Raw genomic sequence first — 15,208 nt, 5'->3', positions numbered from 1 at the left:
ATATGCCTGTTATGAGCCATTTTTCTTATAAATCTCCAGAATTTGCTACAGGACATAAAATGGAAATCACGGCCATTTTTACTGGCTTCTTAAAATATACAAGATGAGGCCTGAAACTTAAATTACTAATTTGGCACTGCTTCACTTCAATTAAAATGTAAGCACTGAAGAATCTATATACAACTACAGCACAAAATTCTCCATCACTTAATCAAAAAGAGAACCTATGCTAGGCCACTATGGTCTAAAAGTTTATTCACTATATCATTCACAAATTTCACAACATTTATTCGTTATACGAGTGTTGGGTTCTTCAGTTTATTTGTTCTGAGAGGCCACCTCACATAAAAATTCACCTTGGTCATTTTATAAAAAGCCCAATAGTCTCAAGAAGAAATAAAAAACAATGCTACTACTGAATATAGAAAGTAGAATATTGTATGTTCAATCCTCCCCCCCGTAAAGCATAGTAACAATCACAGAAAAAACCCAACACAAAATTGTTAAAGGGTCATATTTTGATTAAGTCTTGTATCCAAAACAATAATTACATTGTGTGACCTCAAAAAAGAATGACTGCATTCTGAGCAGGTTTTAGCACTCGACTGACTGAAAATTCCACATTTAATTGAAGCTGTCATACCTTAGGTAATACTTTTGAGAAAAAAGTTTGTTCTAAATCTGTGAGGCTGATATGGGGCAAAAACATTTCAGTCAGAATCCTCAAAACACCTGCAAAGCAAAACATTACAGAAAAACAATGTGTGATTATCAGAAACATGTAGCAACCTACCAGATGAAACAAAGAACTGCATCAAGCAGAAACAGATCAGGTATTTGATTTTGAGAGAGGCAACATAACATTTGCCACATAAGCATTATCTGACAAATCTAGTAACAATATCAGCTCCGACATGCATAAACCCATCCATAATAGCACCACACCTGACTGCACTTAGTTGAAAGCTGAGTAAAATTATTTGCCCGTGGAACTAGAGTTTTCGTTATTCCAAACTGCATATAGTCACATATTTAATGTGCTTGTTGGCACTAATAAACTTAACAGTGAACATTAGCAAGACTCCTAAACAGTTATATATCTGCCTCATTTTCTTATCACTACCAGGTGAGTTTTGCCAGCTGTAAGACAATGGCTCAAAAGACAATAAAACACAAGATAAAAAGCACCCTTCTTTCAAGTACCTAAAAATCAAAAGCAGTGGAAAGGAAAAAGCAGCCTTATATGCATAGCTACATTATGGGCTTTTATAAAGCTTATTCAACATGCAATTCGTGTAATGTGTGAGGTCCAGAAGGACTGCGGAAGACCATGAAAATCACTCATTATAGCATAAGTATTTTTAAGCAGCACAGAAATGTAATGCAATTGCAATACAACAATCTGGAGGAAGAAGAGGCACTCCTTGGTCACTACTTACGAATATGCTCAGTCCAGTCTTCCGACTCTTGATACAGAGAGTAAAAACGTTAAAGAAACTCAAACTCGTTCTGCCATAAAGGTTATCTTTAAAGCACCTGCAGAAGTCGCGGTGGCTTCTCTCACGCTGTCCTGCATACGCTTCATCCATCATATGAAATTGGTGGGGATGCTCCAATGTGGCCAGATAAACCTCAGTACCCATACGATAAACACAGGTATTTCTGCAATGCACTGGGAGAGTAAGTCTTGGGGGATTTTGGGGGGTAGAGGGGGAGTTATGTTGCTTGGTTGTTGGTGTTGGGTTGGGGTTTTTCTGGAGGGAGAGCACTATCTACAGCACTAAGTGAACCACACACTATTTTCTACCGTGAATCTTTTATTCCAGCGAAGGGCTGTACTTATTTCCAGTGAAAGACCCAGCTCCCAGCTTTCCTGTCCTGAGTCAGCCCCTTACACAGCTCACACCACTTTCCCTCACACGGATTGATTGGCTTGAACTGTGCAATGCTGAAGGATGAACACCCCCCACACACACACAGACACACCCCCCGCCATTTCGGGGTGGCTCCCCACAGTCCCCCCAGCAGCCGAACCGCCGCGCCGCCCCCCGGAAGGATATAAGGAGCCGGGGCAGGACGGCTGGCAGCTCCCGACGACAGAGGTCCCAGTCCCAGCCTCCCAGCTCTTGCAACAGCAGGTCAGGATCTGTTTGGGACATGGCGCCAACTCCCCTCACCTCAAAGCCGGGCAACGGCGGGAAAAAGTTACCTCCGCTATCCCAGCAGCCTCCGCGCCCGCGGTGAAAAAGGAGGGGCGGGGCGGCTGCGGCCGCAGCCGCCCCGCCCCTCCTTTTTCACCGCGGGCGCGCATGCGCCGAGCGCAAAGCGGAAGAGGCGGCCGCTCCACGTGGGAGAAGCGGAGGGCGGACGCGTACGGCAACCGGGAGTCGGTACGGACACAACGGGGCGGGGGGGGGGGGGAAGGGAGAGAGGGAGGGGGTAAACCGGGCCCCGGAGTGCATGCTTCAGCCGGGGTGCAGGGAAGGGAAGCCGGGCCTTAACGGCCTCTGCGCGCGTTTTTTGATTTTGTTTTTTTGCGTCGCTGGAAACGCTAAGTCAGAAACGTGACGTGTTAACGGGAATAAGCAGCTCTCTGAATTTCCCCGTTACCTGGATTACGTGAGAGATGCGGTCGCTTGTAACACTGTCTTTTCGGAAATTTAAATGTTTAGAAAATGTACGTTTTTTAAGGAAAATCAGGGTGGTACAACTAGACCGTTTGTTTGTGCTAATATTTGGCAGTCTAATGACACAAAACTATTCACTCTATTTCCAGAATTCACCCGATTCATTGTCAAAGCACCTGATATTCTACCTGCAAAGCACTCATCCCCATAACCATCTCTACGAAAAAAAAAAAAAGGAAGAAAAAAATATCTCTGCATCAGTATTGCTCTTAGATGAGTGTTTCTGGCTTTAATAAATTAAGCTGATTTTTTTTTTTTTTTTAACTTATTCCTCAAAATGGCTTTCCGATTTAATTTTTCTATCGATGAAAACGAGAACAGTGAATCAGATGCTCATGATAAGGCGGACTTACAGCTTTGCTCTCCAAAACACGCACAGGAACAAGCAGAAAAGACCAAGCAAACCGCGAATCCTGTAGCAGGCTCCAGCCCAAGGCTGGGCACCAATGAGCAGCGAGATGAGATGCCATCCAAGAAAAAGCTCCTCTTTAAAGCTGCCAAGGAGCACGATATTCCTGAAGATCTCAACAAAGCATTGGAAAATAAAGTCATGGAAAGAGTATTAGACCTGTATTACGTAAACATGTCTGTAGTGGAAATGATGTGCTTGGATGGCGCTGACGGAGAAGGCATTGTGTCTAAAAGTGTTTCTTCTCACTCTGATCTCATCCCAGGAGTCTACGAGGGAGGACTGAAAATCTGGGAATGCACCTTCGATCTCATAGACTACTTTTCCGAGGCTGAAATACAGTTTACCGACAAGACTGTATTGGATCTTGGCTGTGGGGCTGGATTGCTGGGAATCGTTGCGTTAAAGGGAAAAGCTGAAAAAGTCCACTTTCAGGACTACAACAGCACAGTGATTGATGAAATAACCTTGCCTAATGCCGTGGCTAACTGTATAAATGAAGGCAGTGGGACGGGCAGTGAAAACGAGGGAAAAATGAGTGCGCCTCCTTTGAAGAGGCCCAAGAAAGCAGAGTGCTCACCTGATGCGCTCACCAAATGCAGATTCTTTTCTGGAGAGTGGTCTGAAGTCAGCCAGCTGCTGTTAAACAGCAACAAAACCTTTTCAAAGTACGACATAATTCTCACATCTGAGACTATCTATAACCCTGACTACTATGGTGCTCTGCACGATATCCTAGCTCAGCTCTTGGATAAAAACGGCCGTGTGTATTTGGCAAGCAAAGCACATTATTTTGGGGTTGGTGGTGGTATTTACCTCTTTGAGAAATTTGTTGAAGAGAGAAAGGTGTTTAGGACCAGCATAGTTAAAATCATTGATAAAGGACTGCAGCGATGCATTATGGAAATGGTCTTTAAAGATTCCAGTTAAAATTCAAACACTGATCCTTCAAATATATCTTAAAGACAAAATGTTTTAATCCTCCTATCTCTCTGCTTTTTCCTCTGCTGAGTTATTCTGGTTTGACAAATTAAGGATGCTGGTTACGGAAATGTTTGACAACTTCTGCTGTCTGACTAGAGGCGAAGGACTCCTGATTTTGTATAGAAAAATTGAGTTCTGCTTAAACCAGCACCTGTTTATGCCAATTAATTGTCATTTATACGTATTTAAAAATGAAGCTGTCCCCAGTGTCCCCTCTCACATTCTGTGGCAGTGTCACAGGAGCAGGAGATCATTCAGCATCCTTGCACAGTGCAGGAAGCGGTTCCTTCCCAAGGGGTGAGCTCCCAACTCCGGTTGCAGTTCAGCTGCAGCAGAGAGATGTTCAGAATGGCCCTGTGTGCTCCACTGCTCTGCCACCAGAGGGGGATGCGATTGTATTTATCGCCTGTGTCCTATTCTGTTAGCAATCTCACCAATCTTTGTAATGTTTCCATATGTAATGCCAACATGACTTTTCTTTAAGACTTTGAAAAAGCGTACCTGGCAGTATTTACCACTGCGGTCTGTGAATTTTCACATTCAGATTTTGACATACCACTCTCAAGAAAATTCCAGCGAGTAATTGGAAAAAGCCATACTGTTTTTAGAAATAATAAACCCGATTTCTGTTTTAAAACCCGAGTTGAAAGAAGGCTCTACACGAGAAGTTCCTTAAAACAAACAACCAAAAAACCTACAAATGCAATCCAGGAAACTGGAGGATGACAGAACTGAGCTTTAGGTGACAAGGGGGAAAGGAAATAAACTGCCTTATTACAGCAGATTGCCAACTGCAGCACTGTACTGGTTTTGTTTGGATTGGTTCTTGTTTTGAGTTTGGTTTGGGGTTGTTTTTTGGTTTTTCAAGATTTTTCTAGAAGTTAAAACTGCTCATACATTACGACCATTTTCAATACTTGCTGGGGGATACTACTAAACACTCACACCTCTTCCATCTTTTCAGCAGTTTGGCAGGGAAGCATGTGTTCAGAAAAGCCTGTGTACAGGTCACTCCTGTGCCCTAGGCTGAAGATGGTGATGTTGCTGATGTTGCTTACCAAAAATGCAAACCAACCCTAAGAACTACAACACCTGGTCCCGAGTGCTTGGTACCACCACCAATTCACACCACTAAAAACCACAAAAATCCATTGCACTTTTTGTCTTAACTATAAGTAGACAAAAAAAAAAAAAGCTATTACACAACTCTACTAGGTACATCAAAGCTACCACTTATCATCATGCAGGGCTTTATTGGGTGCCCTTGGAGAAACATAAACCTAGAGACAGTCAACCACAGCAGTAAACTGGATGTGAGGATACTCAATGTAGGGGAGAAAGGACAATAGTCTGAGGGGATGGAAAGAAACTTACTACAGCGGTGACCTAAATGACTATTGCATAAAGTTCCCGTCAATGAAGGCTATGCAAGTTGACTGCAAGATTCCTGTTTTGACCACATTGCTATTACAATAGTCATAGAGGAATAGAGGATTTCCTGTACTTTACAAGAGAGCCTTAACAACTACTGTTGTTTCAAAAACAATTTTAAGTAGACTATTTTAAAGGGATGCTTCAGAAACTACTCTTTTGTTGTTGTGCCATGGCCATGATTGCACTCTGGAATTTTTGCACGTGAACTCTGAGACTTACTGATGACAGACAACTGCTGGCTACAGATTGAGGAATAAAAGGAAGATTTAGCTTTGGCAGATCAATTAAGTACTTGTTAACAGCTCTTTTTTGTTAAAACTGGGAAGTTGGAAACAAAGTGACTACTGCTTGCCATTTTTCAAACCTCAGTCGCAAGACAAATCGTGGCTTGCATATAGTGACTGGATAGCTTGTTCTACACCTGCTAGGTCTAGTGCCGTTTCAGAGAATGGTACCTGAAGTAAGAAATGTTGACAATGAATACAGTTAAGAACAAGGATCTCATGTATTTTTTCATTAATAAAGGTGGCACTTACAATCTTCTACCATAATGCTTCCTCTTGAAAATACTTCATGATCAAACTCGCTGTCTTGGGTTTACTATACTACTCCTTTGCTCAGCATCCTCATTTTATTCTTGAATTGCTCAAGCATAACTCTGTTTTCATGCAAATACAGAATCAGATTTTTTAGGACTTTGAAGTGAAGACTGCTAGAGCCACAATCCGACTGATTACACACCTGCAAAACAGGAAACCCCACACAGTATAACTGAGTTCCCATTTCAGAATTACAGATGAAAATTAATAAAGGATGTTTTTCCTCAGGTGAAATCAGCAAAATTAGCATTGGGATGTCCATAATTCCAGATGAGTTCTGTTCTTTAAAGTCAGCAGATACATGCTGAAAAGCAGCAGAACTCAGTTTTGTAGGCTGTTGTTCTGTTGGTGTTTCAACATCAAAGACTGATTTCCCTAACCTACATTAAGGCTTTCTCTACCTGCCAGATCATCACCACCCTAGTGACCAGCTTCTCTTTGTGATCTGGAATAAAAATCTTTCACTCAACGTGTAATACTTGTACATACTACTTAATAATAGCTAGGGAAATTAGCATTTCCCCAAATGACATTGCACTAGAAAAATAACAAAATTGAGAGGTCCCTCAGAGTTTGGCAGGTTTTTTTGATGACACAATAAGCCCTTACATCAGGCCCAGTTTCTCGTATGAAGAAACAAAGGCAGGGATCACCTGGTAACTCAATTTATTAGCTCATTCCAAATCATTACCCCTTTTCTTCCCCCACCCCATCCCCTCGCTTTTTGAAAGTCATCACAATAAGAAATCCGGTCTTAATTATGTCTTTCCCATAAGTATTGTGGAGAGAAACATTAACCTCAGTCATAAAACATCTCAGGAAACTAAATTAAAAAGCTTGTTTGTTTTAACAGGCGCTAGCCTTAACCGATGACTTCCTTTCAAGGACTATTGGCTAGTTTTGGGAAATGAGGCTATTAAAAAAATCAGTTTTGTGTACTGGCACCAATTAAATGGCATCCGTTATGTCATTTTACTAAAGCTTAGGGGAAAAAACCCATGAGGAAATCGAAGTGGGAAGTGCCCAATTTGCAAATTATTGACTTGTATGCTATTCTTAGTTACTAGGTACACAGGCATTTAATCATGTGCCAAAAATCAAAATCTTGTTAAGAAAAAAATCAAACCTGTAATCAATGTTATCACGGCATTTCAAGTGGTGCAGCCAGATGACTATTGTACAAGAGCATAAAGAGAAGCACAAACAGCAGATGCAAAAGCTCACAGAGGCACTGGAGGGGAAAGTCCAGCCTGCATCTAGGGGGAAGCAGGTGCCAACCAAGAGACCCACAGCACCAGGTTCAAGATCCTGCTCCCAGGTGATGGAGATTGGGATGGAGATACCCAGAACTCTTCTAATGAGGAATGGACTGAAAGGTTTGAGGACCAGAAGAGGAAATTCCACTCTGCCCAACCAATCAAAACAAAGATACAGAAAGGTGACATAAGATGGATAATTAGTATAAGGCAGCAATAGCAGGATTTTTTTTTGATGGAAACTGGACTAAAGCCTCTCAAATGTCATAGTTTGTACTTTTAAGAGTCACATGCACATTCAAAAGAAAAAGACACTAGATACCACCAGATACTGGTAGGTAAGTGCAGCAAAGGAAGAACCAGGATTTATATACTAATACCTCTTGAAGACCACAAGTTAACAACATAAGCATAAGAACAAAAGGTGCTCCCTTGAAATCCACAACAGTATCCAAGAGAAGACTGGCAGGAAATAAAGAAGTGAAAATTGTAGAAAGTAACTTCACAACAAGTGAAGGGCAACATCATGCCACAACAGGAGGAAGCAGGTGCTGTGAGTTAATTCAGACACTGCCTAAGCGTACTGGGTCTGGCTGGGAGGTAAAACTATAGGGTAATTATTGCTATAAAATAAAGGAAAAATCATCATTATACTCATGGGGAATAAAAGTAGTACAGGGGAATTAGAATGAAACAAGTATTGTCAGAATTTGGCATTGCCATCAGTCTGCTATAGGGAAGGATCTCTCAAGAACACATAAGATCTTGATGCTTACTTGTGTGGAACACAAACATTGAATTTTCAAAACTGTGGAGTAAATCAAAGATTTAGATCATTTGTAAAGAACTGTAACAGTCAATCCTCCTCCCCGGTTTTTGTAAATGTGGGCCAGAAAGTTGTAAATCCTAAAGAGCAACAGAAAATAAAGGAAATAATAGAAATTACTGCAGTCAAAAGATCAGGGAACAGGTTTGGTCCTGTGGTGTTTAAGCCGATGGCAAAATCCTTATGTATCCTATAATATGTCAGTGAGACAGGATTGGATGAAAACAAACTGGAGGTAAGATGATGTGGGAGCATTTAATTCGATGGCATGACAAGAGGAAGCAGGGAAAAGGCTTAGAACTGCAGATTCTGCACAAAGGAATGTTCTGAAAAACAACATATATCTAGGGGTTACTAACAGTCTTACAAATTACAGCAGAGTCCAGTAACTCCAGATTTATGGTAACATACATAGAAGACACATTCAATTTTATTTATCAAAGTACAGCTCACAGAGTTACCAGTTTTGAACTGCTTGTTGTGCTCATAAGTAGTTGATTTATTTCTTGTCATCTGACCATGTAATTTCATAATCTGTATACACTTTTTTCAGTATCTCTACAGTTACTGAATGATCTGCTTTTCCATAGCCCTGCAAGAAAGAACAAGTGCTTATTAGACACACGCAGAAAGTAAGTCCACAGAACCATTGAGTTATTGTCAACATAAATTATGCAGTTATGATTTGATACTTCTAGTACTTCACATACAAATCTAGGTTTACAAATATAGGTTCTGAAGAGTTATTCTTGCAGTATCAGGTTTTATTTTTCTATTGTCCTCTCCAATTCCCCCCACCCTGATTTGCAGAAAATAGATGAGATAAGGTCAAGCAGTCTCAAGTAATAGAGGATGCATTTTTCACATCATGATTTCTCCAGCAGAAAGCTTGTTTTAAAGTGTTCCCAACCCCTCAGCTACTATATTTATTGAATGTTCTTTAAAACCACAGAGATTGCATGGACCCACTTGAATGTATGAGCATAAAAACAACTGATTGGACTCAGCTGAAGGAAAAGGGAGTAAGAAGCCGCACATGTGAACATTTGAGTACTATTCTAGCCACTGAAGAAATCAGTCTTCATTTTTTTATTTTATTTGCAATCTTGCCTTAGCTGGTAATGGCAGAATTTTAAATATCTGTGATCTTCAGCCACTGCAACTCCAAACTAAGGCAAGGTCAGATGACCCATCTGATTTTTGACCCTCATTTAAATCAGTGATCACAGTGTTACTCTTTCACTGAAATTTAAGAGAGTTGTGGTAGAAGGTGCCTTTCCATTATTGTCTTACATGACTTCTCTTGATTTCTTATTTCAGAACTACAATTTTTTCCCTGTTAAAAAGCTTTTAGTGCACAACAGTGCAATCTTCTGATAAAAACCTGTGATTTGCAGGTTACTTTCTTTTTCCAGTAATATTTCATGTGAAACATTTAACTTGGAAGGTTGAAAAGAGCTCAAGATTGCATTATCAAAACATGTACTCTTATTCATCACTGACTCTGCCAAAGAGGAACAGCTTAAGTAAACCAGCATTTAAACTACACAGGTTAAAGTTATTGATGCATTATAAAAGGCAAACTTTTCAAAAATACCAGTTGTGTCAGAAATACAGCAGGTTTATACTGTCAGCTGTAAAGCAACAGACCTACAGATCACTCTTGCATTTTGAAGACCCCATCCAGCTCTGCAAATAATAGCACAGCACCTACTTCAAAAGAAGTCAATGACTTCTTCTCTGGTTTTCATAAAAGACCAAGATAGTGGTTTCAGAGTCTGACAACAAATCTCCAACTAAAGAAAAACATTAAACCAATGTAACTAATATACTAACTTCTGACCTGCTGCTGAGATCTTCTAAACTTCCAAGGTCTCTGCCTGACAGAAGCCCTCACAGTAATAAAACTCTGCTTTTCACATAATGCTCATCTGTCAGCATCAAGGTACCAAAAGCAGAGAAACCAGGTATATTCCATAGACATTGTTTTACAAGAGCAAGACTTGATTGCTGCATCTAACACTAAACTGGCAGCTGAACTAAGAGGTGTCAAGTCTCATGTAAAAATGCAGTTATGATGGGCACAAGACTTTAGAATAAGTATTATACTCTGCCTTCCCACCCCAGAAAAATCCTAAAGAGTTCTTTTTTTCATGTGATTCCAGGTAGCAAGAGTCATCTTGGAACAAAAGCAGTACTAACATTTAAAAATGCTTAACACATTCAAGGCCCAAACCTTCACTGATCATCCAGTTAAGGTAAGCAGATTTGAAGTAACCATCACATTCTATAAAAAATTCAATTAACAGAATTTTGTTCTTGTCTACATTAGAAACCTAGTATCTTTACTCACAGTACTACTATGGAAGTAGCTACACTTCATCACCGAGCAACACTAGAAACGGATTACAGCATGTTTCCTAAATTCAAAAAATCATTACCACTTAATGAGTCTTTCATAAAGAAATCGAACTTACACAGAACACTAACAGGTGACAAAATGGTCTAGTTTTCACACTCTCAGAAGTTACTTTTATTCCCACAAAATTCATTTATGTGAAACTACATCTTTACCTACTAAAAATTCACCACAGCTAAACTGGGTATACTCTTCTCACTCAACACATATATGGAACAACATTCACAATTTAGCTGGTCAACTACCAATCATCATTTTTATTGGCAAATAAAAATCACGCAACAGCTGGATCCAGACCCAGGGGCAACAAATGGGTTATTCCTGCTCTAGCAATAAGATTAACAGATTCTGAGTCAAGAGACACTAGTCAAGACTTTAGTCTTGATTATAACTTAATGCTGATATTAGTCAGCATTAAGTTATAATCAAGATATTACTCAGAATTAAGTTATCTATTATTTTTGCTTTGGTCTTCTGCCCTTAAAAACAGTGCTTTTCTAATCTATCTCACAAGTGAGCCAGGCAAGTTTTCCTGTTAATGTTTACACTGTGATTCAAACTGCTGAAAGCCATACTATAAAACAAAATTCCCAGAACATCACAGACGAAATGCTTTAAAGGAATACAAGAGATGCACTTACTGTAGAGAGCCCAAACACCCTAATTTTCTTGTCTTTGCTATTATGATCAATTTTCCCTCCTCCAAGGCACTTGCACTCATATCCCAGCTTTTCCATTTCAGGATTTACTTTTTCAAATATGTGATCTGCACAAGAAGAATGGTGAGAGCCATTAGAATACACACTAGGCATCAAATACTCTAGAACTCTTCAGCTATTTTCCACTCATTTTCCTCCAGTTCCCTTTCACCTGCAAGAGAGGGAAGTTTCTCTTGATAGACATAGGAAAGCTATAATTAAGGTCCTCTATGTCAGTTTTTTACTTAGTTAACATATCTCGTCCTCCTAAATGAGGTTTATTAGGTTTGGAAACGGCACCCGAGAGATACTGACCTCGCTTTTCATGGTCACGCGAGGCACCCAAAAAGGGGAAAAATGGGACTTCTGAGCTATGCCTGCTGACACCAGCCACCGCTGGTCGGCGGCTTTCCCCCCCACCCCGCCGCCGCCGCCGCCGCCGCCGCCACCGCCACCTCAGCTTCGCTTGGGAACCGGCGGCCACGTCCCGCACCTGAGGGACGCTGCCGGGAAGGGGTGGGGTGGGAGGGGGGCCGCTAACGGTCGCTGCACGCCCCCCCGCCCGCACGCCCCCCGGCCTATCACCCACTGTGGAATTCGGCCTCCTTGGTGCCGCGGACGATGTCCCGCTGCTCCTCGCCGCCCGGGCGCTGCAGGCGCACCAGGATGTACTTGAACGTCCCCTCGGGGTCGATTTCTACGGCCCTCACCGCCGCCATGGCGGCGCCGCCAGCCCGTGAGGTGACCGCGCCGCTGCCCCGCGCGCAGGCGGGAAGCCGCCACTCGCGGGGGGCGGGGGGGAGGGGCAGCCGCTGTCGCCGCCGCTCTGCCGTTCGTCGTGAGGCGGGCGGGCTGCCCGGCGGGCTGCGAGGGGCCGGCACGGTGAAGGCGTGCGCGACTCCTGCAGGTTGCCCGTCGAGGCCTCAGGGGTGTCCGTGCGCCCCTTCCTCAGCTGCCGTGCCGCCTCTCCCCCGCGGCTACCAGAGCTGCGGCCTTGCGGCGGGCAGCCGCCATCACGGGTCCGTTACCGGGCAAGGCCTTTATACCGGGGAGGGGGGGGAGAGAGGGTCGTGGAGAGGCAGGTAGCTTAATACCTCAGCATTCTGTACGTTTTATACATTCTATACATTTTACAGGTACTAAATAAGAGAGATAAATTTACCTCCTGTTCGCCTTGTTTTGTGGGTTCCACGTGATGAGTTAGGCAAGCTCCACACACATTCATCATGTCTAGAATGAATAAGATACACCAATTCACTAAAGATTGAATCTGTGATGCTTACTGGAGGAAAAAGAATCGTTTCCTTGCAGTGCTGAAGTAAGAGCATGGGCTCGTATCAAATGCTTACTCCAAAAAGCGAGAATATTCACATTTTAAAGACTAGAAGTTTTTTTTTTTTAAAGTTTCAGAATACTTCCACAAATTAGTTTCAACATAGCCACATCTTTTAAGTGTGATGTTATAGGTCACTTTCAACCAAACTATTCTGTTAATACATACAAACAGTAAATCATTGTTGACATGGATTTCTCCAACTCTACTGTAAAAACAGTGCTTGAATATAGACAGTGTGCTATATAAACTAAGATGTAGTGCATGAAAAACATCAGTAAAACAGAAGAGTACATGTCATAAAAATACAGTAGAGGTACTTATATATATGTAATTTCTTTCTTAGATTTTGTTTTGTGATTTATTACTTCATAATTAAATTTGTTTACTAAGCTACTTTATTAGCTGTCCTATGTGCTAATAAATCTAATATTTTATTATTTTAGATACCTTTTAGAGCACAGAGTAGCAACAGCACTGTGAGAAAAATGACCAGAGCCCTAGCAATGTAAGACAAATCCTTGTTAGCTGTATCTTAGGAGATGAAGAGTTGAAAAGGGCTTTAAGCAGAAACCAAGCCTACCATCTCAGCTGTTTTGGATTTGCCAAGGCAGGCAGGGAAAGTGAAAAAATCTGTGTCTGGGTATGGTACCCTTTAGGATCACAAGGCTGGGAGAGTTTTGTGGGGTTGAGGTGGTTGCTTTGTTCAGTTTAGTAGTAAAGGCCTGTAGGATTATGTAGTGTTAGTTCTTTCAAGCAATCTAGAAGGTCTATTTTTGTTTTGGTAGCTTTTGCATATATAGCTTATTCTTTGATCATTTTGTCTATTAATTTAGCCTAGTATCTGATACTCTTATTGATCTTTTCTTGAAGCTTTAGTATTAAGAAGGTTTCATAGAACTTGCTTGTTTGAATGAACCTTGTCTTTTTATTTTTAACTGGAATAGGATACTTTGTTCCCTTGAGCATAGAAGCCTGTTGTTTGACTATAGCTATGGGAAACTTTATTGCCCCATTTCAGTTACGATGCACGGAAGGAACTAACAGCAAACAATGGTAGCACTGATGAGCCAGGACAAGGATGGCAACGGAAATACTTATGGCATATCTCAGATAGAAGCTAAACTTTAAAGGAATTTGTCTTCCACACAGAGAGCAGGTATCTGGCTTGACCTGACGTGAGTTTGAGCAAATAAGCTTGTGACTTAGCAATAGGCAAAGCAGAACTTTGTCCTGTTCTTTGTAATGCTTTAGACTTCCCAAGCACCCACCTTATCCAAAAGTAGTTTCCTATGCCATATTGAGGTACAGGAGCTTCCTGTTGGCTTTTAGGCCGAAGACAGAAATCCCCTGCTTTTGGCAGTAATTGTTAGTGCGTCACTTTGAGGGCCTCAGGGGTCTGAAGAGGATGGCATGGGGCAGCAGGGGTCTCAAACCAGACAGCCTGCCTCCTATAAAACTGCATGGAGGGACTTTCCTTTTGTAACGGAATTAGTCATATCTAACTGTGCCAGTGAGTTTGGCACTATTTTCTGAAAAATTAAGGTTTAAAAAATTTATTTAGCTAAGTGACATATTGTCTCTTCACAATGATATCCTAAAAAACATTGTTCTGAAGAAAAGTGTTGTAAATATCTCAAATTAGGTAACAGTGAACCAATGCAATGATGATTAAGACACAATAGTAGGTATTTTTCTTGAGCAGTTGTAGCCAGACCATAAGGGTAAGTGTTGACAGCATTTTTTTTCTCTTCTATGTTACATATGGGGCTTGTTTTCCATTACGGTTTGCAGACTTTGGACTGGACCCAAATGACTATAAAGTTGCAGTATTGTTGTTTATGCCTTTCCTATCATCAGATTGTTTTAATCCACATGGCCTTGTAAAATTCACCTATCCTTACACTAGATTGGGTTGTGCCAATATTGCAAGGTATGTTGCAGTGGATTATATGTTGGTGTATCAGCATTTGTTTGTTGGTGTAACAGAATGTGTGGTTAGGCTGTTGTTAGGCTGAATCTGGGATACCTCAACCAAGTTACTGTTTGAGGTGGTGCATCTGAACTTGGTCAAACTTCTCCACATATTCCAGCAATCAGATTAAAAAGAAGCAACAAAAACTGTGGTTCACGTGATGGTGTGATAGTTGGGTGTAACTGTTGTAGCTATCCCAGTTCATTTTCATAGAGGTATGAGATCTCATGGTATCTGTCATGCTTTTACCTTCTAAAAATACTTTCTGAGTGTCTTGAGAGGGATAAAGCAGATAATAGCCTTGTGTTCTCTATTGCATCCCTTATGAGAGGGTCTTGTGACTACACTTTTTCTGCTTAATAGCTCTTGAAAGTGTTAATAAATGTAGCCTGAATTTGAGATCATGATAGAGATCAGTGTTACTATATTCTTATGGGTTTGATGAAAATAGGTGGGGAACAGAGACACTGTGAGTGTTTCTGCTGAGGGAATGGGGTTCCTGTGTATTGAGTGAAATATTTGGGTGATGAAAACTGCTGATAGGAGACAAATCTATTCTTGTTGCCCACTTAACTTCATTTCTACTGG

The 15,208-nt window shown here is 41.3% G+C and overlaps 3 protein-coding genes across 3 annotated transcripts in view; 1 reads left to right on the top strand and 2 right to left on the bottom strand.

The window, feature by feature from the left end:
* Window positions 1-2,096, bottom strand: part of FIRRM (FIGNL1 interacting regulator of recombination and mitosis) — an 18,523-nt gene extending 16,427 nt beyond the window's left edge. Inside the window, exons 1-3 of the mRNA XM_082484712.1 lie at window positions 2,061-2,096; window positions 1,440-1,479; window positions 644-732 (exon numbers count right to left, since the gene is read on the bottom strand). Coding sequence (XP_082340838.1) covers window positions 644-709 — 66 coding nt within the window. The 5' untranslated portion in view covers window positions 710-732; window positions 1,440-1,479; window positions 2,061-2,096. The remainder of the gene's footprint in view (window positions 1-643; window positions 733-1,439; window positions 1,480-2,060) is intronic.
* Window positions 2,097-2,333: 237 nt separating this feature from the next.
* METTL18 (methyltransferase 18, RPL3 N3(tau)-histidine) lies at window positions 2,334-4,693 on the top strand. The gene is made up of 2 exons (XM_082484700.1): window positions 2,334-2,390; window positions 2,777-4,693. The coding sequence occupies exon 2, from the start codon at window positions 2,965-2,967 to the stop codon at window positions 4,024-4,026; it is 1,062 nt and encodes a 353-aa protein (XP_082340826.1). The 5' UTR covers window positions 2,334-2,390; window positions 2,777-2,964; the 3' UTR covers window positions 4,027-4,693.
* Window positions 4,694-8,591: 3,898 nt separating this feature from the next.
* LOC309673023 (14 kDa phosphohistidine phosphatase-like) lies at window positions 8,592-12,130 on the bottom strand. Its single transcript, XM_082484710.1, has 3 exons — window positions 11,902-12,130; window positions 11,256-11,380; window positions 8,592-8,787 (listed from the first exon to the last, which is right to left on the bottom strand). Exons 1-3 carry the CDS (start codon window positions 12,029-12,031, stop codon window positions 8,695-8,697), a joined length of 348 nt encoding a protein of 115 aa, XP_082340836.1. The 5' UTR covers window positions 12,032-12,130; the 3' UTR covers window positions 8,592-8,694.
* Between the last annotated feature and the right edge of the window lie 3,078 nt (window positions 12,131-15,208).

This window comes from Vanellus vanellus (genome assembly GCF_965231255.1).
Source record: "Vanellus vanellus genome assembly, chromosome: 5".
Lineage (NCBI taxonomy): Eukaryota > Metazoa > Chordata > Aves > Charadriiformes > Charadriidae > Vanellus > Vanellus vanellus.
The sequence above is the reverse complement of the archived record's forward strand: the minus strand, read 5'-3'. Positions and strand labels throughout refer to the sequence as shown.